The sequence below is a fragment of the Protopterus annectens genome, chromosome 3.part1 (genome assembly GCF_019279795.1).
Source record: "Protopterus annectens isolate FY-2018-M chromosome 3.part1, PAN1.0, whole genome shotgun sequence".
Lineage (NCBI taxonomy): Eukaryota > Metazoa > Chordata > Ceratodontiformes > Protopteridae > Protopterus > Protopterus annectens.
Window position 1 is genome coordinate 1,790,365,648 of NC_056732.1, and position 26,337 is coordinate 1,790,391,984.

The 26,337-nt window shown below is 40.1% G+C and overlaps 1 protein-coding gene across 1 annotated transcript in view; it reads right to left on the reverse strand.

The window, feature by feature from the left end:
- Positions 1–26,337, reverse strand: part of LOC122798677 (nuclear factor 7, ovary-like) — a 271,876-nt gene that overhangs the window by 142,840 nt on the left and 102,699 nt on the right. The window contains exon 2 of the mRNA XM_044067769.1: positions 25,165–25,260. Within this exon, the coding sequence (XP_043923704.1) occupies positions 25,165–25,260 (96 nt within the window). The remainder of the gene's footprint in view (positions 1–25,164; positions 25,261–26,337) is intronic.

Consider the following 26,337-nt stretch of genomic DNA (forward strand, 5'->3'; position numbering starts at 1 on the left):
TTCTAAAACAAGAAATGGGTATTTCATAAATGTAGAGCATGTCAAAGAATGTCTTGCCAGGGCATTATGTGGGTCCTTAGCCCTGATGGCTCCGTAATGTTCCTTAATACGGTCTGATAGTTTTCTGCTAGTCTTTCCGATGTAGAAATGTTGACAAGAGGAGCACACTGCAGCATACACTACATTTACAGAGTTGCAGTCAAAGTGGTGGAAAAACTTAATCATATAGTTAATATGTTTAAAACAGTAAGTGTTGTCCGTGTAAACATATTGGCAGCAGATGCATTTACCGCAGGTAAACATGCCTGTGGGTTCCGTGGTATTCTTTATGCATTGAATGAGAAAAGGCAAATCCCTGTTCTCAAAGGAACTGCGCAAAGTTCTCATTTTTTTGTAAGAAAACATCGGAGATTCTCCTAAAGAGAGGGCAATGGGTCCGAACTAGTAATAATGTTCCAGTTAGTGGTAAGAATATTTCTCAAAGCTCTCGTGTCTCTGCTAATGGGGAGGGGGAAACTTAAAGATCTGTCTTCCATAGATGCAGCAGACCGAGTAGTAGGAGAGAAGCCGTATTTCAAAATCGGCTGAAATCTTGTGTGCCTGTTTGCAGACACTTCTGCAATAGAATGGAGTAACTGTTTAGGGTAATGTTTTTGCGAGAACAGGTCCGTCAAAGTTTTACATTCTTGTTTGTAGGTGACATCCTCGCTGACCAGCCTAGAAAGGCGTATAAATTGTCCACGTATGACATTCCATTTAATAAGAGGAGAGGCTGGACTCTGCCCTTCTGAGCTGGGAATTTCTGGTTAAAGGCTTATAGTGCTTGCATATTTGAACTGCTTCTTACTGAAATTGGTATACCTTGTTTGCTGTAGCATAGACTAGATCCAGGCCTGCTCAATCTAGCTTTGTTTGTATGCTTCTAGCTTTATTTGTATGCTTGTTGTTTGTTTGCTTGTTATTTCCCTGAAACGCTAATTCCACCTAAAACGCGGCTTTTCAGTGCTTCTGTGAATCTCTAGTGATATCTGCATTGCTTATTGTACTTATTTCCTTGTTTCACTTGAAAGAAAGTTACTGTTTGTCATTTTTGCATTTAAGTTACCTGGCATTTGCTCACTAAAGCAATTATATAAGACAGCACTAAAACATTAAAAGCACTACACCCTCACAAACTCCCCTTGAGTACCTTGCTCCCCATTGGCCCTTTTTTCAATTATAAAGTAATTCCAAATACTATTCTAGCATTTCCAAAGGTCAGTTGTCAATCTCCTCTCCGGTCCATCTGGTGAATCTGGGAATCTTGAGGCAATGTTACAACTGCCTCATGTACACAGACAACCCTCTCCTCCCAACAAATTCCAACACATGTGAGAGATGCAACCATATAGCCAAACTGGAGGCTACTCTCTCTCAACTCAGTACTGACGTAACCAGTCAGGAGGAGAAGGAAACCACACTCACTACAATTCCAGTCTCACATAGACCTACCACAACAGCAAACCAAACACAAACACACAAAAACATACTCGGAGCCTCAATAAAAATCTGCCTAAGCAGCAGACACCCAAGCAACCGCTACCCCAAAACAAAACACGTGCAACACAAAGCTCAAAGCCAGTGTGCCAAACAGTCACAGCCCTCAAGGCTAAACAACACACCTGATACACCTGTAATAGGAGACTCTATCGTCAGGCACACGGACATCCCGATCACCAGGCTGAACAAGAAGGTCAGGGTGAGCTGCCTGTCTGGCGCTAGGATCCACCACATAACACAAGCACTCAGGTCACTCCAAGGCAAGTACAAATATGACTCCGTCATTGTCCATGCTGGTGTGAATGACCTGAGACGTACCTCCCTGGACTACATGAAAAGAGACAGAGGAGCTCTCTGAGCATGTAGCCCAGGCCAGTATGACCCTGACATTGAGTAGCATCTTACCCTCACCAAGAATGATGCCACAATATGAAGACAAGATGATCAATTTCAACAATTGGCTTAAGTATTGGTGTCATTCAAAGGGGATCAAATGCCTGTCAGCCTGGGATGTCATGCTCGACAAGCCACGATGCTTTGATAGGGATGGCTTGCAACCATCACCCCCTGGGCTTTTGGATATTGGCAAAGGCTCTTGCAACCCCCGTAGTGCCTTTTTTAGGCAAGACTCAAAAGACAAACCCACCTCCATAGGTATCACAAGGGATAAGAAACTAAGTAATGCTACTCAACGCCAGAAGTCTAAACCTCAAGATGCATGCACTCGAAACTCTCCTTAGCATGGAGAACATCGATATCTGTGCAGTAACAGAAACCTGGTTCAAGGCTTCCGAGAGCACCCCAGCACTACCAGGTTATACCTCATACCATGCTTTTCAGCCCCAAAACTTGGACCGGACCACAAAACGAGGGGGGAGTATCAATATTCTTCAAAGATACCCACACTTCCAGGTTGGTGGCACAGCACGAAGCATCAGAGACTATCCATGTGCAACTAACAGTGGGTAAAACTGCCTTCCAGTTTATAGCCTGCTACAGACCACCCTCCCAAACCCAGGAACCTCACTCAGCCTTCCTGAGAACACTGAAAAATATGAAGGTCTCTCCAAACACCATTATATTGGGGAACTTCAACTACCCAAACATAGACTGGGAGCATTACTCTAGCACCAACACCCTAGCACAAAGGTTCCTAGAATTTATAAACTCAAATGCTATGGAACAACTTGTTACCACTCCCACAAGATGGGAAAACATACTGGATCTGATCATCACCAACATGGGGACTCTATGCTCCAGATCAGAAGTGTATCCCTCACTGGTAAGATCAGACCATAAACTAATCTCACTGGATATTCACATCCCGACTCCACCCCCTGCCCTGAAAACCACAGTGAAAACCTTCTCTAAAGCAAATTTCACACTCCTCAAAACCGAGGTGGAATCCTTCAAAGCCCCCGGGCCTGTAGAAAATACGGCCCAGACCACAGAATCCTTTATAAACGCATTCTATGAACACCTTCAGGAATGCATGGATCATGCAATCCCAAATAAAACCAAGATCCAATCCTGCAAAGGCAGACGTCCTGTCTGGTGGACCCCAGCCATAAACAAACTATACAATAGAAGTAGGAAGCTACTACATGATAGAGCAAAATCCTAAAAAAGGGAAGGCATCTCTGATCAGTATTAGCAAAAACCTACAGGCACTCATAAAATCGTCAAAGGCCAGCTTCAAGAGAAAAATTGCACAAGACACTAAGGGTAATCACAAGGCTTTCTTTAGTTATGTTAGGAACCTGGGTGGGAATTCCCAGATATGCTCAGAATTAGTCCAAAATGACAAAAAATACACCAAACCCACAGACATTGACAACATCCTAGCTGACAGGTTCAGCGCAAACGTCTCCCCACCAAAAGGGCAAATATCTATGCCAGCAGAGTGCTGCCCCCCCCTGACATATCAGATGCTCAGGTAAGAGCTGCCCTCTCCAAAGCAAAAAACACAGCATCAATGGGACCAGATGATATCCTGGGCTGTGTCCTACAACTCCAAGAAGAGCTAAACCCAAACATAAAACTACTGTTGAATCTCAGCCTTACTACAGGATATGTACCCAAAGAGTGGCATACAGCAACAGTGGTCTCTCTCCACAAAGATGGTGCCTCAACGGATCCTGGAAACTATCGCCCCATAAGCCTGACTAACTTGGTCTGCAAAGCTATGGAAAGGATCATCATGGACCTCATAAATAAAGATATTGGGGACCTACAGACACTGGATCCTACCCAGTTTGGCTTTGTTAAGGGCAGATCCTGCCTCTTAAACCTGGTTGATTTCTTTGAAACAGTCACCAAGGCCATTGATGAGGGGAAGGTGGTCCACACAGCCTACCTGGACCTCGCAAAAGCCTTAGATACAATACCCCACTTGGGCATTATAGATAAGCTCACCAGCTTAAAAATAAACCCCTATGTCACTAGATGGGTTGAAAACTGGCTCAAGGACAGAACCCACATGGTTAGAATTGCTGGAGCCATGTCAGACTCCAAACCAGTTACAAGTGGCGTCCCACAAGGCTCAGTCCTGGGACCTCTCTTGTTCGGTATATATTTCTCAAAGGTACAGGCCAACACGGAAGTACTGCGGCTGACCAAGTTCACAGATAACTGCAAACTGGACACCATAATAGACTCTCCAGCTGACACAAGCATCCTCCAAAAGGGCACCATAGAAACAGACAACTGGTGCCAGAGCCATGGCCTCAAGCTAAATGCCAAAAAGTGTATAGTCATCCCCTTTGGCAAAAACAAAGTGCCCACAAATTAACACATAGGTGGTAATTCATTAAGTACAGAAGAAGTACTTAGGGACCTGGGGACCCAAGTTGATAGCATTCTCTCATTTGACATCCACGTGGCCAAAGTGGTTAGAAAAACATTTTATATAGCCCACCTAATCATGAAGGGATTAACATCTAGATCAGGGGAGGTCGTGCCTCTTTACTCATCCCTCATCAGGCCCATAATTGAGTACAATGCCCCTTTTGGGATGTACCTTACCAGACACCTGCAGCAACTGGAAAGACCCCAAAAGTACCTCACCAAGAGGATCAAAGGGCTCAAAGAGATGCCATATGCTGCCCGGTTAAAGAAACTCCAGCTCTACTCAGTGGCATACCACCTGTTCAGCGGTGATCTGTGCCTGACTTATAACGCCATGTCCAACCCGGAACTAATGGACATGCTGCACATCAGAAAATGAAATCCCATCTAGCTACGCACTCGAGAGACTTGAACCTCAGCACTGAAATAAATAGGACATGCTTTAGAGACAGATTCATAACGCAGAGGCTCCCTTCACTCTGGAATAAAATCCCAGCCCAGGTTAGAGTCCCTCATTGACTATCTTCAAGAGGAATCTTGATGAGTGGATGGGAGATGATAGGTTTACCCCGGGTATCACTCGGGGTATCACTTCTGTGTCACTGTTAGACAGAGGCACAGTATACTAACCTCGAAAAAAGGGATAGCAAAATTAATTTAAAAATGGGTGGTGAAAGCCAAACACTCTCTGGCTAGGCTTATAAATGCCCTTGGGCAGATAGCCTAGTATGAACCTATATATAGATTCATAGGTTCATAGATTAGTACTAGGCTGACTGCCCTTGCGAGCCATTTTAAGTCTAGCCAATTATTCCTTGTGAGACTCAAACCCTGCATCTTGTGTTTGTAAGGCAAACACCGTAAACATTAGGCCACCCTTCTAACTATAAATATATATATATATATATATATATTTATATATATATATATATATATATTTATATTTATATTATACACACACACAAACAAACACACACACGCCTCACAGTAAGATGCTGACCGGTTCAACTCTCAGCTAGAGCGTCGTCTGCGTGTAGACATGCGTGTACCTTCGTTGAAGGTTGTGTGTTAGGGCTGGCAACTCAGCACGTAAAAATCAACTGCCAATCATTAGCGGACCGGAGTTCCGCTGTGGCGACCCCTAACTGGTTAAAGCCAAACGATATAGATATACACACACACACACACACACACACACACACACACACACACACACACACACACAAGTGCACACTCTTGGTGCAAAGGGGAAGGACGGTCCATGATTGTTAAATGGCAGAGAAACTGTCGATGGTATTATCAATAAATAAGAAAAAAAGAAACAGAGAGCTTAAACAAGGCATTTAATACAACTGGATATGAAATCGTATCAAGAAGTTAAGGTAAAAATTCTTCTACATGGCTGGTAAAGCCAAGAGGTAGATATGAAAAGTGGTATAAAACAGCGATATCCATTTGAATTAGTTGTGAATGTGATGGTATGGGAATAAAAGTGAAGGAGGTATAGTATACAATACCAGAAGGGATAAGAATTTCTGCCCTCTTAACATATGCAGAGGTCATAATAATCGCAGGGAAAAAAAATTGGTAAAAGTCATAATTTGCACAGATGAGTGTCTAGAGGTGATACATGATAGCAATGGCTTTTAATAAAGAAAGAAGTAAATGTTTAGGTGATCTAGTAAAAATGAGGGTATACGCGTTACAATGAATTATGTATAAATTTGCAGACTAAAGATGTTAAACAGAGTTCAATGGGATAAAAAAACAAAACAAAAGGTAGGTACTAGGCATCAGCCAAAGGACCTAAGTAAGCCTACCCAAAAAGGTTTCCTGGCTTACGCCACACAAGAAAGTTTTTTTCCTGTACCCCTGTGGAGCAGAGCCACAGAAGTGATCCCCATGGTGTATTTCCTATTTCCCATCCACTCAAGATTTTTCTTGAAGAGTGCTAATGAGAAACTTTGCTGGACATAGATGGGTAGCTTGTTCCAGAGAATGGGAAGTCTCTGGGGACATGAATCTATTCCTCCAGCATGTCCAGTTTACTGTGGTGACAAAGTTTAGGTCCTAGAGCATGTAGCTTGGAGGGATTGAGATTTCTTTAGGTGTAACATGTCCAACAGCTCTGGATTCAACATAGGCAGCGATCACCTCAGAGTAGGTGATATGCTATGGAGTAAAGCTCCAGAAAAGACAGGTTTATCATTCAGAAAAAAGGCTTATTTATTAAAGTTTAGTGCTGATGGGAAAAATAACATATTTAGCAAGTCTATTTATATTGTCAACAGTATTTGAAAAGGAAGTATTGCAGATAAAAAAACTAGAGCCCCATACAAAATAAAAACTTAGAGAGGATGGTTTAGGGTTAATTAACCCAGTGGTATGTGGTACTTCATTAAATTTGTACAAAGTGTTAACGTGGATAAATGAAAAGGGTGAGAGATTTAGTAGTAACACTGTATATAAAGTTTGACAAATTTGGGGGTATTTTTTTTTTTTTTTTTTTTTTTAAAGAGTAAAAGAAAAAGTGTATAATCAAAGAAATAAAACATTACAAAAAAAAATTTGTGCAAAATAAAAATTGCTACTGAAAAGAAAGAAAATATGGCATAAGAATGTAATGATAAAACATTACTATGTAAAACGACTAGAATATTTAACTGTTGAAAAATTGGTATAATCAGAAGGTAGAATGTAAAGATTTTTTTGGAGACTGTTAATAAACTACCAGTAAAAAGGAAATACACTACATATAAAAAAGAAAATCACGTTATTAAGAAAAAACTACTGAACATGTGCTTTTGAAATATAATGGAGTAAAAAGTTATGGGGGGGCACTAAAGATTTTTCAAAGGTATAAAAGAATCAGATAAAATTGAGATTTTTAAAAGTAGACAAAGAATATTTTAAAAATACCAGAGCTGTTACTTTACGTCATATGGTTTATATGGGATGAAACAATAAATTAAATTATGCTTAGTAGTAAATGGATTTTAGTAACAATATTAGGTAAAATCAGATGGTGGTTATGGGAAAAGGAGTGAGTGTCTAATAGAGAAGAAAATTTAGTATGATTTTATCATGAATGTGTGTATGTCTATATATATGCACAGCTCTAGATTAGGAACCTTACTCTTTTTGATAGAATCATAGGATCTTTTATATCCAACTGACCTAACACAAACTCAAGCAGATGGGGCCTCGGTTAAACATCTCATCCGAAGGATGATGCACTCAGTCCAGCAACCCGCAACCCCCTTACCCTGTACTGCAGTGTCAGTAATCGATTTACATGGTGTGGCAATAGAACCCACAGCCTTCTACACCAAATGCGAGTGTGCTACCTGTTGCACTACTGAAACTACTATACACATGAAACATGTACTCAAGCCAGAAAAATAAATCAATTTTTCATCTATATAACGTCATAATCTCAAGTGACCACACCAAAGGGAATCATATGCTACAGTCACAAATTATGTTTTTCACCTTAATGGCTATGAGTAAAGCATCAGACCATCTTCTCTACTAAAACCTTTTGTTTTTGCATATAATGAAAATGCTTCCCATTCATCGTGTTGCTTTTGTGGTCAGTTAACTGCTCTTATGTTTAAAGGGCAGTTAGGAGAGGTTTGGCCCAGTTGCACAACAGGTGAGAAACTGCACATCATATAATGTCTCTAGATACCAGACCTGTAACATAAAAAGACCAAATAAAGGCAAAATCGAGCCAAAATTCACAACACTGTCACACGTTTCTGGCATAAAACCAAAGACCTCTTTCTTAACATCTGCTCTATAAACTATCATATTCCAATGACCCTTATCCACTGTAACAGATTTTCAAATTAACTTACAAAAACACAGTCCCATAAAAGGTTGGTAGAATTTTCAGATTTCCCACAGCTTTTTTTTTAATCCCATAGTCAAATTGTGACCACCTTTGATATAGAGAACAAACACACCAGTTGCTGGACTATTCCTGATTCATGTAAACAAATTATTAGAACAATTTTACTTGTAGTAAGCTATCTGGACAGTAGAGGCAGATAATCACAACTTGCAAACCTACAGAGACAAACATTATCTTCTCAAATAACAAATACATACAATGCACTTCCCACAAGATGTTACAGTTGCATAATAAAAACTTTGGATAATGAGAAAAAAAAAAAAAAAACATTCTGATTCATATTTAAATATGCAGATGTTAAGGCAATATACAAAGAACCTGCAAACAGCAGTCAGTTATTCAAACTCTAAGCTAGACAAATACTACAGTTGCCTCCTACAGAAGCAGTACTGGACTTCACTAATTCTCAGTTAGTAAAATTATGCAAAGCAATTAGTAAAATTATGCAAAGCATGGCAGAATTCTAACAGTCAAACCTTCATAGGTAGGGTCATCAAAGTCTCCCAAGCTGACTTTGCTTTTAGCTCTAAATATACACATCTCAGCTCATCATGTTTGTTTCCACAGAAAACTAAGGGGGTAGGATCATATTAAGTAATTCAACCTTCACAAACTACTGTATTTGCATAGCAAGGAGTGCCTTCCCATTTATGGCCAGCTGCTGCTTTGAATGTGGATTTACACTTTTTATTTGCAAACATTTTTTTCTGAGAAATATCAAAAGTTGCACTTTACAGAGTGAAAAAGCCATGCACTGTCAGGCCAAACATATTACAGATTAAAACAGAGCTAACACTGTAGTTTGGAAAGGTACTAGCAGTGTGAACTTAAATATGTGATGTACTTTCATATGCTAGTACACAAATAACTATAAGGGCATGCCCTCTGTTAGGAGTCACTGTGTTCAAAATGTACCTTTGGTTCTGGAGCAGGAGTGATCGTGCGCTCATATTTTCATCCTTATAGACTAGACTATAGTACCTTTGGTTCTGGAGCAGGAGTGATCGTGCGCTCATATTTTCATCCTTATAGACTAGACTATAGTACCTTTGGTTCTGGAGCAGGAGTGATCGTGCGCTCATATTTTCATCCTTATAGACTAGACTATAGTACCTTTGGTTCTGGAGCAGGAGTGATGGTGCGCTCATATTTTCATCCTTATAGACTATAGTACCTTTGGTTCTGGAGCAGGAGTGATCGTGCGCTCATATTTTCATCCTTATAGACTAGACTATAGTACCTTTGGTTCTGGAGCAGGAGTGATCGTGCGCTCATATTTTCATCCTTATAGACTAGACTATAGTACAGCAAATGCCAGTGTCTATGTGCATATGACAGTGCAGGCATTTTCAATTTTTGTTTGGGATTGAGCAGCATTCAGCAATAATAAGGGGCTTAAACTATGTAAAATGTCTCCACAAGTGATACATTCATGTTCACCTGAAAATATGAGCATGAGAGCAAATCGTGAAATATTTTCGATGAGATACGAATTGTTACTCTAAAAAAAAAGTTATCATAACCAATAGCTGTAACTATAAGATTAATGATGCAGCTGATTTGTTCAGTTCTGATATATAACTAGGTTGTGCCGTTTACATGAAATCCTGAAGAACTTCTTATACTAAAGTTGAATAAATTTTCACTGATCTTTAGGGTTTTGTAAGCAGCCACAACAGAGGTGTTGGTTACACTGTATAAACTGCTAGAATGCTGCTATTCATGGCATTCCGCTGAGCAGGAAGGTAACACAGAGGTCGAAAGAATAATTATGTATCTGTAGACCTGAATTTCTCTGCTTCATCATCCCTTTATTATCATACAGAACTATCAGGGATTGACTAGATTTCTGTGCTACCGGAATCTTATATTTTTTTGTAATAAATATTTAACCCTGCATTTGAACTAGTTTGGGCGCGTTTGCACTTTGCACAACACAGCTACACTATTCTTAACCCATTGTGAGGTATTCCAGCTACAAATTTTCCCTTAGTAGCATTTGTGTGATCACCTAGTAGTACTCATCTTAGACCTTTCACCCTTTACCCCCTTAGCACTCCCTGGTCTATCTCCCTCAGGTTCTGAAAAAATATGGATGGACAATTTCCTACATTTTCGCCTACCAGTCTGGTTGATATGGTCATCCTGAGACAGTGTAGCAACTGCCTCAAATACATGGACAACCCTCTGGGAATACAATTTGTAAGAGATGCAATTACATTAGAACCTAGAGTCTATGCTCTCTCCTTCACAGACCAGTATGTCCATCACTGAGAAGGTTATCAACACAGCCACCACACCACAACCACCACCAACATCTGCATAACACACACCCACAAATTTAGACATCAACAAAACAAGAGACCTCAGAGGCAACAATGCACATGAACCCCACAGCTCACCACACAGTCCACACACCTGTGTCTCACAGCCATTAAGGCCTAAACAAACATAAACCCAGCATATTAGTCATAGAAGACTCCATTGTGAGAAACAAAGAAGTGCCCTCACCAAGCTGGATAAGGAGAAAGTCACAGTTGGTGCCAGAATCTGCCATATTACACATGCACTCGGTCTCTCAACAACAGCTACTCGGTCTCTCAACAACAGTTACTGTTGTGACTCTGTCACAGTCAATGTTTGCGTGAATGACGGACTATATGACAAGAGACATGATCAAGGAGGTACATCTCAAGCTCACGGAATGAGTCTCCCAAGCAGGTGTGTCCCTAACCTTAAGCAGCATTCTACAGTCACCCAGAATGATGCCTCACTACAAACAGAAAATGACTGGCTAACAATTGGGTTATTTTTTGTTGTCATTCCAAGGAGATCCAGTATCGGACAGTCTGGGAAGACCTGATCAACAGACCATGATGCTTTGCCAGAGATGGCATGCATATGTTTCTCCTGGGTGTCAGGCTTCTGGCAAAGGGTCTTGCCTCCCCCACAATGGCTTTTTTTGGCAATGCCATGAGGTCAAAACTACCAACATGAAATTTTCATTAAAACACATACTAAAAGGTCATGCTGCTAAATGCTAGCAGTCTAAACATGAAACTGCATTCACTACAAGCATTTATAACCCTGGAAGATGCTGACATTTGTGCAGTCACAGAAAACTGATTCAAAGCTGCAGAGAGCACCCCACCCATACCAGGCTACTCATCCTATCATACATTCAGACCCCAAACCGTGGGCAACAAAGAAAGAGGAGGTGGAGTTTCAATACACATTAAAGACATACGAACCTCCAGGCTGGTCAAACAGCATAACACACAGGAGACACTCCTGGTGTAGTTTAATCATTGAAAAGCCCCTATTCAAACCATAGCTAGCTAGAGGCACCAAACTTAAATGCCCACTCCACCTATCTGGACCTCTTCAAATCCATCAAGATTCAACCCTTTACCCGGATTCTGGGTGACTAACTATCCAACCATAGATTGGATGAACTACTCATGCCAAAACACAAATGCCCAGAGATTCCTTAATTTTGTCAATGCAAATGCCTTGGACCAGCTGGTCGACGCCACCACAAGAATATCTTGGACTTGGTATTAACCAACATAAGTAACCACTGCAGCATCCCTAGAGTCATCCTCCCTAGTAAGATCTGACCACAAAGCGGTCACTTATGAACTCGCCATCTCCCCAGACCCCTCCTAGCTAGGGTCAAAAAACTTCTCCAAAGTGGATTACAAAGTGGATTACAACCTCCTAAGGGAAGGTATAAATAGCTTCGCAGCCCACTCCCCCTCTGTAAGAACTGGCACAAATGTCCAAACCTACACCAAGGTACTATACTAAGCATTTATATATCTGCATGGAATCAGAAATACCCAAAAGGACAAAATCCTCCTCAAGGAAAAGTATACCTGTCTGGTGGACATCTGCAATAAACTCTAAAGGAAAAATTTGTTGTCCAGGACCAAGGAGGAGCAGGTGCCTAATTGGAAGCAGTCTCTCCTTAGCCTGAACAAGCAAATAAGAGCACTAGTGAAATCCTCCAAAGCAAACTTAGAGTCCAAACTGGCCACCTCTACTAAAGATAATCATAAGGCCGCTTTCACATATGTGCACACTTCTCAAAGGAAGTGCTCAGACCTGCTCAGTATTGGTGGTCAAGGACAACATGTACACAAATGCCATAGACAGAACCAACCTGCTGGCAGACAGGTTCACTGAAAATGTTACCCTTCTGTCCCCTCCATCAGTAAATCAGGACATGCCCAGCACCTGCTCCTCACCCCTCATCTCTACGGAGCATCACCACTGCCCTCTCAAAGGCAAAAAATACAGCCTCCATGGCCCAGATAAGATCCCAGACTGCATGCTACATGAACTCAGGCAGGAAATTGCAGCACCATTAGGTACCCTATTCAACCAAAGCCCAAATACCTGCTTCATCCCAGCTGAGTGGAGGACAGTGACAGTCATCCCTTTGCACAAAAGGTGGAGCGTCCACCAATTCGGGAAGTTACAGCCTGATCAGCCTAACTAGCCTGATCTGCAAGGCTGTTTAATGGATTATCAAGCATCTCAGTAACAAGGACACTGGCAACCTCCAAACCCTCGATTTCACACAGTTTGTTATCATAAAGGGAAGGTCTTCCCTATTAAATTGGGTTGACTTCTTTGAGACAGTCACCAAAGCCATGGACAAGGAGATGGTGCACACTGCCTACCTTGACCTGGCCAAAGGCTTCAATACTATTCCCCACTGGGGTATAATAGATAAACTCCTTCAACTTGGCATCAATCCATATGTTACCAGATGGGTAGCTACCTGGCTAATTGATAGAACCCACCTAGTCAAAACAGGGGAAACCACCTCAAGCAGTAGACCTGTGATGAGTGGTGTCGCCCAAGAATCGATCTTGGAGCCTCTGTTGTTTGGGATATACTTTTGAGATGCAGGCCAAAACCAGTGGCCTATGTCTGACAAAGTTTACAGATGACTCCAAGCTGGGCGCAGTCATCTCTTCCCCTAGTGATGTGGGCATCCTCCAAGAGGGTCACCTCAAAAGTAATGACTGGTGCCAGAAACTTAGCCTCAAACTGAATGCCAAAAAATGCATCATTATCCCTTTTGGGGAGAGTGACATCCCACAAATTATAACATTAATAACAAGGTCCTAAGCACACAATCAGTCGTGAGGAACTGGAGCACCCAGGTTGATAAACTGACTTTTGACCACCATATTGCATCAGTTGTATGGAAAGCTTTCTACATGGTTCACTTCATTAGGAAGGGCATCTCATCCAGGGACAAGGTCCTAACATCCCTATATTCTTCCCTTACAAGACCAATTATTGAATACAATGCCCCCCTTTCAGCATGTACCGCACAAAACACATGTAACAGCTGGAGAGACCACAGAATTAATATTAGTAAGAAATGGAGGTACTTGCACATTTAAGCCATTTTGTACAACCCTCTGTCTAATATCTTGTACCACAACCAGGTGGGCCAAGACAGGTCAGTGCGTTTCAAATCTGTCAGATAAAATTTACCTACTAGCCGTCGTCTTTAACTGTACACAGAGCCCCATTTCCTGAGGATAAATATAAAAATAAGGTTATAAATGCCTCAAAGACAGCAGCTGAGATCAGTGTTATGTCATTAGTACAAAAGAAACAATAAGAAAAAATGGCAGTGAAACAAAATAAAAAATATATAATTATGACCATATTATACAGAAAAGAACTATAAAACTCAAACCTACAGTAAGAAACCGTTGCTTGAGCAACCGAATAGTAATCAGTATTTAGAAGGCATAACTATGGAGTATTACCTTTCTGCATTTAATCCTAGTTGACTGAATAATATTTTTTCTATTAGCATTTTACAATTACAAAGACATGCATCTGGAGTGTTTCTACCCAGGCCTTAGCTGAAAATTGGCTTTGTTCCAAGTCGGACTTTCCCAGTTAACAAAGGTTAAATAAATATAAAATAAAACATTTTAAAACAGTATCAGTTATAAGACAGCACAACACAAGCAACATTTTTGTTTAGATCACAAAGTACATTGCCCTTTGTTTTGGCTTTCTTTCAAACCCTGCATTTCATTCTGAAATTTTTAATGGAACCGTGATTGAGAGAAGATGCATCCAAGACTAGTACAAGTCACTGATCCTATTTATAGTCTAGCTAAAGGGCCAAAAAAATAGGACATGTAAAGACTACAAAATGTCATACAAGTGCGAGCTGCCAGTCACAGATGAATGACTACACAAGAGAGAAAGGAGCTCGAATTTTGAACAAAACTAAAATTAGACATTCCTTTAATTCTAACACGCAACTATTCCCTAAAATATTGCACAAGAGATGGTCACCAACATATTAAATAATTCAAATGATAATCTTATCAAAAAGGCAGAAATCACAGCACTCCCACTGCAAACCACTGAAGATGAGGAAAAAAGCAAACATTCAGCCAACAAGGAACAGTTTACTCCTGCTAAGACTACATCCAAGAAGTAAAAGTCCAGAGTATAAAACAATAAAACAAAGGGCATATCATTATAACAGGCCTCATTTTTTATGGATATATCAAAGAAAATTATGCACACAATCTAAAGTTATGCAAATTTCAGGAAAGACATAATAATTGGGTGTGTGTATGTATGTGTGTGCATATATGTACACAAATGTTATAAGAGTTTTCACTGCATGCATTTTATTTCCTGCATCAAAGCTGGTAGCTTTTGTAATGGTTGAAATTCTTATATTCACTGGATACACATTCTACATATAGTCAGAGAAGGCATACTTAATTACATACCTCAAAAGTTTAGAATGAGCAGAAGGAAAAAACGTTTGCCCGCCATGTAGTGCTATTATAGCATTAGAGGGTAAAGCCATGATTGTAGTGGTATTATAGCATTGGAGGGTAATGCCATGATTGTAGTGGTATTCTAGCATTAGAGGGTAACACCGAGGGTAATGCCGTGATTGTAGTGGTATTCTAGCATTAGAGGGTAACACCATGATTGTAGTGGTATTCTAGCATTAGAGGGTAATGCCGTGATTACAGTGGTGTTATAGCATTAGAGGGTAATGCCGTGATTGTAGTGGTATTCTAGCATTAGAAGGTAATGCCGTGATTGTATGGGGTATTATAGCATTGGAGGGTAATGCCGTGATTGTATGGGGTATTATAGCATTGGAGGGTAATGCCATGATTGTAGTGATATTATAGCTTTAGAGGGTAACACCGTGATTGTAGTGGTATTATAGCTTTAGAGGGTAATGCCGTGATTGTAGTGGTATTCTAGCATTAGAGGGCAACGCCATGATTGTAGTGGTATAGCATTGGAGGGTAATGCCATGATTGTAGTGGTATTATAGCATTAGAGGGTAACACCGTGATTGTAGTGGTATTATAGCAGAGGGTAATGCCATGATTGTAGTGGTATTCTAGCAGAGGGTAATGCCGTGATTGTAGTGGTATTCTAGCATTACAGGGTAATGCCGTGATTGTATGGGGTATTATAGCATTGGAGGGTAATGCCGTGATTGTAGTGGTATTATAGCATTGGAGGGTAATGCCGTGATTGTAGTGTTATTATAGCATTGGAGGGTAATGCCGTGATTGTAGTGTTATTATAGCATTGGAGGGTAATGCCGTGATTGTAGTGTTATTATAGCATTGGAGGGTAATGCCGTGATTGTAGTGGTATTATAGCTTTAGAGGGTAATGCCGTGATTGTAGTGGTATTATAGCATTAGAGGGTAATGCCGTGATTGTAGTGGTATTATAGCATTGGAGGGTAATGCCGTGATTGTAGTGGTATTATAGCATTGGAGGGTAATGCCGTGATTGTAGTGGTATTATAGCATTGGAGGGTAATGCCGTGATTGCAGTGGTGTTATAGCAGAGGGTAATGCCGTGATTGCAGTGGTATTCTAGCAGAGGGTAATGCCGTGATTGTAGTGGTATTCTAGCATTACAGGGTAATGCCGTGATTGCAGTGGTATTATAGCTTTAGAGGGTAATGCCGTGATTGCAGTGGTGTTATAGCAGAGGGTAATGCCGTGATTGTAGTGGTATTCTAGCAGAGGGTAATGCCATGATTGGTAGTGGTATTCTAGCAGAGGGTAATGCCATGATTGGTAGTGGTATTCTAGCAGAGGGTAATGCCGTGATTGTAGTGGTATTCTAGCATTACAGGGTAATGCCGTGATTGCAGTGGTATTATAGCTTTAGAGGGTAATGCCGTGATTGTAATATTATTATAGCATTGTTGGGTAATGCCGTGATTGTAGTGGTATTCTAGCAGAGGGTAATGCCATGATTGGTAGTGGTATTCTAGCAGAGGGTAATGCCGTGATTGTAGTGGTATTCTAGCATTACAGGGTAATGCCGTGATTGTAGTGGTATTATAGCATTGGAGGGTAATGCCGTGATTGTAGTGGTATTATAGCATTGGAGGGTAATGCCGTGATTGTAGTGGTATTATAGCATTGGAGGGTAATGCCGTGATTGTAGTGGTATTATAGCATTGGAGGGTAATGCCATGATTGTAGTGGTATTATAGCATTGGAGGGTAATGCCGTGATTGTAGTGGTATTATAGCATTGGAGGGTAATGCCGTGATTGTAGTGGTAGGGCTAAAGAATAGTTGGAGAAATCACACATCACATGCAATGGATCTACAAACATGGGAAATAAAGTGAAGCATTTCTCTTGTTTACATTTGGCTGTTCCCATCCGGTATCAGACAACAGCAGTTGCCAAAAATTAAGGCCATAGTGCTTTATACTGCTTTCCCATGATTGCAAAAACACAGCCTCCCTATGTTACATTTCACTGGCTTTCAAACACTCCACTTGCAGAAATAATTTATTTCTATTTTGTTTAATGGGAATATCTGACTGGGTCGTGAGATACCCGTTTCCAGAGGAGACCTGGGAAGAAAGCTCTGGATGTATATGGTTAACAGAATGCCAAACTAGACAAAGTCACAACATTCAAGCACAAATAAGAAAACACATTAGTCTGCCAGAATGAGAACTTAACAGACATAATAACAAAGTCTTAGTGTTCAGCATAAATTATACAGAAAGCCTGATAACAGGAAGATACAGCATTATTTACATAACAGGTCATAATGATTATTAATATTCTGAGGTCATGAAATATGGTAAGAGTATACTGGTGAAGGCGTAGGATAGTATGAGTAGAGAAGGGTAGAGTGTGATAGAGGGGATGGTAGAAATACATGTGAAAAAGGTACGAATGTAACCTCAGGGGGGTAATGTGTAGAGGGAGGGTAGGCTAAAAGTTAGTAGTGGAGATGCAGAGTAGAGGTAGAAAAAGGTATAAGGGTACCCGAGCCTGGGCTCATACAGGAATAAGCTTTGTTGAAGTGTTATTTTACAGAGATTTTCAAAAAGTGCAAGTTAGTAGTATTTTGACAGTTAAAGGAAGGGAGTGCCATGGTTTTGCCACAGAGCAGAGGAGTTTTACATCCAAGTCTGTTCAAATATTTGTAATCAATTAAAGTAAAATGAAATAACGTTTTTTCTACATTTGTTAATGTTTGACTAACGCCATCAGAAAACAGTGCTTGTGAAAGATTCAGGACCAGGATTTTGGTTCCCTTTATCGTAACTTTTAAAAAGTAAAAATTAGAGAGCAAGAATATGTGAACTCCTAAAGTCACATGCAAATATGGTACCAATATTTATGGCTATTACTTCCCGATGTCAAGTATCAACGCCTAGGGCTTGGAGGCACAGCATCATAACATTGCATCTTCATTTTCACTTTTTTTGGAAGGCTAAGTAGAATCAGTACAACTTCTAGATGCCAAGATGTTCAGGTAAAAGTGAGATATTGCTCTTGCCTACATGTGACTACTTTTTGGGCATCACAGAAATGAGGTTTGGCAACAAACCAATTTTTCCAGGGACATCTTCAGAATGGGGTTGGATAAATATGTTAGTGAGACTTAAGAGGGTTGGGGAGATGAAAGGGTTAAATGGAAAGGAGGGATGATTGGGAGGAAATGAGGTAAGGGTAGGGAGGGGCTTAATGGGTTTTAGACAAGTGTAGCTGGGTAAGTAATCACATTTTGACGTGAACTTGCTAAGGCGAGGTCACGTCGGTGACTACCTCTAGTTATTGCAGGAGAGCAGGTAGGCCTCAGGTTACAGGTGGATGGTGGGCTGCTCAATGGCAGGTAGTTTGTATAAGCTTTTTTTCTTCCTCTTTCTCTTCTACCATGCTGAATTGCAGTGGTTTTAATGGGCGCAGTATAATGGAGATGGTGATAGTGGTGGAATGCATGCCGCCGACTTGGCTTTTTCAGGGGTGTTTGTACCCTTTTGGTACAGGTACCTTTACAGAGGGGTGTGCCTTCATGGAATCATTGTTACAGGGAGTTTCTGGTTCGTGGATATTTATCTATTCCAAAAAAAAAATCTGTCTCTCTCGCCACTCTCTCCCATTCATAAAATAAAGCTGAGGGGATAGACAGGGGTCGATGCATCTGGTCAGCTCCATTTTCATGTTGGTCTCTGAACTTTTGCCGCTGTTGTCTGGTGAAGGCTGTTGTTTGGAGGCGTGGGGGTGAACAGGTTTTATTGTGTGGTTGGGTCCTTGTGTCGATCGGTTCAGGGGCCGAGTCAAGCACTCCGTTGGATCAAGGAAATAATACACCCTTCTTGTCTTCAGCTTTTTCTCAGCCCCATGTACATGTTGAGGTGCTCCACTCAGCTGATGTGGCCAGTAGCTTTTCATGGGCTCCAAGAAAGGTGGAATAATGGCTGCCACAGTGCGGTGCTGATTGTCAACTGAAGGGGAGTGTACAGAAGCTTTATGTCTGGAACTGTGCCTCATAATTTTGGTCCTTTTAGTAAGGAGGAGCATGTTTCTTGGTTGTACAGGGGTTTGCAGACAAAGTGGAAAACCATTCAGATCCAGGACTAGGTAAGACCTGGCCTTCTGTCAACTTTCATTCAGAGAGCAGTTGGAAAATTAGGCCAGATATTTTGGTTTTGGACTTCCTAACCTTCTGAAATTCATGTAAATGCAAGACTGGTTACTGTTACAACTTTCTGAGAGCAATGTTTGCAGTTTGTCCCCTTTGTTTCTCCATTTGTCCCCATATATTGGTGCTGTTAGTAGCACTACAGGGTAGCATACTTATCGGCAGTTGCACAGCAGGTAGCAGATTTGCCTTTCCTGTTGCTGACCGGTTGCTGACCGGTATGAGAGTTTGAGTGCTATCAAAAAGCCTATTATTCTAGCCACCTTCAAATTTTATAACAGCAGTAGTTATAATGTGTTGATAATTTATGTGCTCTTATCCCCCTCCCCTTTAGGTCTGGTTTAGAGTTTTACGCTAACAGGTGCGGACATGGGTAGTTGGTTGGAGGGGTCAGGGAATGGTTTGGTCAGGTTACCCATTGTGTTCTCTTGGGGATTGTTTAATAAATAAATAAACAAATAAATAAAGGGATATCTATTGGTGATTATGCCTTTTCAATGGTACAGATTTTCGCAGGGTGCCCCCCCCCCTCACCTCCTCACAGTTTTGGTCCGTTTTCCATAAATTGCATTTGCTTGATATTGAGAGCTGTTGGCTTCTTTGTTTATAAGATACTAAAGGTTGGTTTTGGCATTTCTGCAGCTTTGCTTTTTTCTTTCACTCTGTGGCTTTGGCTGGTGGTCTTCTATCTCAGCTTTAGGAGTTTGTATAGTGCCCGGTGGTTCTTAAAAAAAAATAGTGGTGTTTGTGGTGCATGCTGGGATGGATGTTTTGCTCCTTGGTGAGAGGATTCATGGGGGGGTGCATGCTGGGATTGATGTTGTTGGTTCTTGGTGAGAGGGTTCATGGGGGTGGGTCCAGACGTGGAGTGTCCACTTTCAGGCTTATGTAAGCCATTATGAGGACCGAGGTGGCAGTGTGGCTTGGTCCTGTTTATATTACTTAGTGTGTGTTGAGGGAGCAGAGTGTTATGGCTGGGGTTTGTCAGGGGAGGGTTTGGAGGTGTGAATTATGTGAGCTGCATATGAGTTGTTCAGCTTTAATGGCCATTGGGAGGGTGATGGCAGGCATAGCTGTACATAGTCAGGTAAACAAAGGCAGAAATAGATGACAGAGTTATAGGTGACGTGGAAGAGGTTTTTCTTGTGATAGTCTGACAGCTCCTTTTCAAGGTTTATAGGAGCTGTATTTAACATTCACTCATCAAATAGGAATTTGCATTGCTTCCGAGGAGTTATAGCATGGTCCTACAACCACCAGGACAGAGCATTAATGGAGTGTGTGTATGGTATACAGGTGTTTTTGATTTGGTATCAAGTAGTGGTCTTGTCATTTCAAGCTAATTTGGGGCCGTGCGGCGTTGTCGCCAGTAGGGGAGGGTTATGGCAGACATGGTTCTCAGCCCATGAAAGCTGCATTCTATTGTTCCATCACTGCTGCATCTTGGTCTTTCCTTGGAATAGACTTCTTTTTTGTTTTGTTTTGACATGTGAAAAGGCTGTCTCTGTGTTATGCTCTCGACTTGTACTTGTGAGGGTAATATGAAAAAATTGCCCCTAATTTGGGCTTTCTTTAAATTTTTTGGGCCTTTGGCATGTCCTGTACTGTGGTCACCTGATGGGCTTCTACTTGTAGGCATTTATAGCATCTATCATCTTTATTCAGTATTTGTATAATAATTTTAATTTTATAAATTACAAATGGACAGTTATATGAGACCATATGATGAAAGTTTACTGTTATGGTCTATATTCTGCAATTGACATGAGGAGTATAAAAAAAGAACGGACATACGGTGGTGTAGGGAATCGTCTCAGTTTTGTATTACGGTAATAGCTACTTTAATAGAGAAGGAGGGGTTCTTCAGCTGAGGCACTAATGGGTGCAGCTACATTAAGGCAGGTGACATTTCAGTGGACTGTCTGAGGGTCGAGTAAGGATGGTTTCCAGGGTATATGACATTAAGGTGAATGCTGTCCCAGTTAACTCTTATGGGACCACTGAACAAATTGGGTAAATCATTACAGATGGATGTTAGAAGATAATGAAAGACATTCGAGTTTCAGGCTTCATACTCATTCTGAATTTTCATGCTATGCAAACCCCTGCAACAGGCTGACGCACTGCCAAGCAGCATAAACAGCAATATTTTATTAGGGGTAGGTCTGCTTTGTTATATTAACAAGCTAACGGTTCATTAGTGCCCAGGTCTGACAGGTTTGTACGCATGTGTGGTAGCCTTACACTTGATTATGTATCATGACAGCCATTTGCATATGATAGCACTTGGTTAGGTTTCACCTCTTACACAATAGTGTCATTGGGTAAGGTTTAATAGGTTGGTGCATTGATTGGGCATGGTGGTAGACTGGTGTTTAGTAGTTAATGGTAGGGTGCTTGAACATGCAGATACAGTTCTTCCAGGGGATTTGCAGGTAATTACAGAGGTGACAGTGAATTTGAGGATGAAGGTATTTGGGGAATTTTGAGATTATGGGCCAGAAGGAAGGAAGCTGGAAGGAATAATTTTAACAAGGGTCAGGCCATATTTTTCAGACAAGATAGACAACAAAGTTAGAGAGAATGACAATAGATATATTGTTTCATTATCACTACATTATTGTAGCGATACAAAGGTCATCACTGAAGTTATTAAGAAACATTGGCCGGTGTTGCTGACCGATGAAAACATAAAATGAATCTTTAAAGGATACTTTATCATCTGGATAGGGTCAAGACACCCTATTTTAATGTAAATACTCTAGTGTATGTTTCCTTTTTGGAATTGTAGGTACTGTAAATATATTGTCAAGGGTAGTAATTTTGTTGATCCAGATACTGTGGTTAACTAGAAGTTCAAGGTTCAAGGTTAGGGCTGATTGTAATACCAAGAACATAGTGTACCTGGCTCAGTGTACTGAATGCCCATGTTTTTATGTGGGTAAGAGTAATCGTAAGTTGAAAGAACACATTAGGAACATCTGTATTCTATTAATATACGATATAATGCATAATGCCTTAGCCAAACATGTGGTAGCCAAGAGGGTCAACCATGAATTTAAGTTCTGTGTTACAGATCTGGTATTTGCATCTGCTAGGATGGGTGATATTGGGAATAAAACTGAAATGTTCGAATTATAATGGACTATTACGTCACACGCAAATAAAGGCTCAGGTTTGAATGATCATGTTCCACTTAAACTTGCCCTTAGATACATGCATACATACAAATGTTTCAAGCACGGGCATTAAAGCCCTTCTAGCTTGCCAATATGCCAAAACACTTATTCCCATAATAAATGTCCAGGCTGTTCTTAAAAATATCCAAACTAGTACTTGCTTTAATGTAGTTTGGTAGTCTGTTCCTTGCATCAGCTACTCTGTCAGAGAACCAATTAGTACACTTCTAATTCCTATATACATCAGTTATCTGACGATTCTGTAGTACTTTTTGATAAACCCAAACATTCCCAGAGGTAGTTGTCCCTAAATGCCCTATATACCTGAATAAGATCTCATCTTAAATATCTGTAAGAGACACTGTACAAGTTCAGACATCCGTGGATGCCCTTAGTATATTTCCGCTGTACTCTTCAGTTTACTCATTGCTTGTTTTCCTATAGAGTTTCAATATTGTTATTCCATACTCAAGTTTGGTTCTAATGTAACTAACAAACAATAACTTCATTATGTTTCCTAGACTTTATAAATCTTTTTATACAACCTATAGTTCTATAACTATCATTAGCCAATTGGTTGATATGATTAGAAAAACTCATAGCTGAATCTACCCATATACCGAGGTCCTTAAATGAGTCTACAGTTTCAATCACTGTGTGCTGTATTAAATATTCCCCTTTCAGTTTGTCTCCCAAATCTCATATGCTTAGTTTTTGATCCATTGAATCAACATATTATTCTCCTGTGCCCAAATGGTCAATTTAGTCAAATTATTTTGCAGACATGCCTTATCTGCAACACTGTGATCAGTTTATCCAATTTCAGGTCGTCAGCATATAGACAGTAGAACACCTCAGATGCAAAAGTAAGGACAGAAAGATACAATCTAAACAAGTAAGGGCCTAGTACAGAGCCCTGTGGGACACCTTGACTGTAACCTAAGATTTCACCTGTCCAGTTGGTGCGTGATACTTGCCATGTCCTATTTGTAAGCCATGCAGCTATCCATCTTATCAACAGTACATCAATACCTAGTTGTACTAATTTATTGACCAGTGTTTTGTGCAGGACCCTGTCAAATGCTGAAGTTAAATCTATATAAATCGCATCCCAGCACAATTTTTCATTCACAGCTGCTGTTATATTCTTCTAGAGCATCATGTTACAGGTGGTAATAGATCTATTTTCAACATATGCATGCGGATATATGGTTTCAAGTCCCAACCCTATCCATTTCTGACAATACTTTATCCAGTATTACCTTCTCCATTATTTTTCCACAACATGAAAGTAGACTTAACGGTCTGTATGTTTCTGGGTTTGTCCTACACCCCTTTCCCTTAAAGACAGGTTTAATAAGCGCATGTCTCCAATCTTGAGGAATATCCCCATATTTATATGACCTAGTGAATAATAGCTGTAATGGCAGTGTAAGTTCTTGCTCAAGTGTTCTCAGGTCATTGTTACTTATTCCATCTCCTCCCTGTGCTTTGTTTGGATTCAGTTTGCAAAGTTCTTTTTCAATATAATCTAATTTAATTTGATTCCAGTATCTGGGGTTACCTGGATGTCACTAGGACAACTTACCACCCCCCTTTTGAGGAACAAAACTGTTTTGCATAAGACTTTCAATCTGTTTTGTCTGAGAATAAATTTCAGAATCTGCACACAGTTTATCAATTTGTGTATCTTTACTCCTTCCACATCTTATGCATCTCTAAAAAGGTTTCCTATTTCCCTCAATATCTTTAAATTTTCTTCAAATTGTTCTTCATCTTGTCTAACACTATGCTTAATCCGTTTTTCCAGCTCATTTCAGTTTTCAAAGCTGTAGTATGACCTCTCTCCCATTTCTTATATTTTTGTCTCTCACCTTAATCAGGTATCTTGTTCTTATGGAAATATACCCCCTGATGTTGCGTGCCTAGATCCTGATGTTAAACATTTTTTTTTACTTTTTTGCACTCAATTTCTCTTTCAAAACTTTCCACATTCCATCTGCAGTTTTTCCACTCAACACCTCACTCCATTTAGTTTTATATAGTAATTGTTTTGTTTCCCTATAATCTGTAATTAACCTTCTGTGCATTGGCTTAGATTTCAGTTTGGCAGAATTATCTAGCAACAAATTAACCTTTATGACCCCATGATCGCTGGACATCAATGGTGGTAAAACTTGACTTGAAGTTGCAGTACGTCCCCTGGTAGTTTTTTTTTTTACAATCTGAAGTATTTGTTGTTTCTGAATATATAGTCAGTGCATAATTTCTTTAAGAACGTTGTTGAATCAATATTATTGATTATATTAGATGCAGAAATTTATATAAATTAGATGTATTTGATTTAAGCTTGGTTGGTTTGGACTTTGCATATATGTATATATATTTTTTTATATTTTAATAGTAGGATATGAAATTGTTATATTATGTGTGTATACACATATATATTTTGAAAGTTGCATTTGCTGACTTATCCTACACGTTTAATAGATGCCCTAGGCATATTTTAACTTTGATTGGTTTAACTATTTAAGGGGGATTGTTTTTTGTATGCATTTAATTTGATGAAGTGATGTGTATGCGAGTCGTGAAAGCGCTTATTCCATTAAGTGTCTTTTGCCTTCTTTCTGGTGTGCATGTTGTTTTGATATTTCATAAAACAAACCAGAAGTATCTCACCTGGATAAAAAAGATCTTCTCTTCCTGCTTTTTTTGATATTCTTTGAGGAATTTCCTTTCTGATTCTAGAGCAGATGCTATGATTTTCAGCTTGCTCTGGAAATTAAATAAGATTAAGTTAATACATACTTAAAACATTTTTAAACAGTAAAAGTTTCATATTTTAAGTCCTAACTAAATAATTGTTATAATGCTGCAACTAAAGTAAAATACCCAAATCCTAAAAAAAAAAATATTAATATGGCCTTGCAATTACATAGCAAAACTAAGTCACCTCAGACTGTTTTAGGATTTTTTCAGCAATTGCAGGTTAAAGCAATATCTACCTGGACTCTGGACCTGTGATTAAAACACATAAGATGGCCAGCATCACAGGCTGTAATTCTAGGTGGCCAGTCCTACATACACCATTGCAGTATAACTGGGATATCATAGTCTGGAAGATCCTCAGTTAGAAGTCACAATGAAAAAAATAACAATTAGAAAATGAATGTTGATATTAAGATATGTGGGTTCTACTCAGAATTTGGGACCGAGATGATACTTGGACACATGTCAGGGCTGGAGTAAGTCAAAATCATTCTGTGTTGTTTGACTTATAAGCAAGGGCATGGAATCAAAGTCCAAGAGAGTTAATTCTACTGTATTTGGCCCTCATCAGGCCGATTATGGAGTACAACATCCCCTTCGGTATGTACCAGATTATGCACATGCAACAACTGGAATGTCCAAAGAAGTTCCTCACAAAAAAAAGTACGGGGCATAAACAGCATGTCTTATGCAGATCACCTCAAAACCCCATCTCTTTGCTCTTTCCTACAGACTGCAGAGACGTGATCTATGCCTTGCATACAAGGGATCCTTGGATTCCAGTCTGATGGACCTTTTATATAACTGCAAAATGAAAAGCATCACAATTACTCTATCTAGGGATTGAAACTTTGCTTGCAACAAATTAGTACATAATGGAGTGACAGGTAGTTCACCTTCTCTGGGAAAAGCTTCCCATCAATGTGAGGCAGAGCTCTTCCCGGACTCTGGACCAGTGGATGAGAAATCTGAAATACACCCTGGGTCTAGCACTTATGTAAATCTTGCTTTAGCTTACATATTCCCCATCTCCAAGGCATATAAACTTGTGGGATACAATTAAGACGCTTGGCTAGATTTATA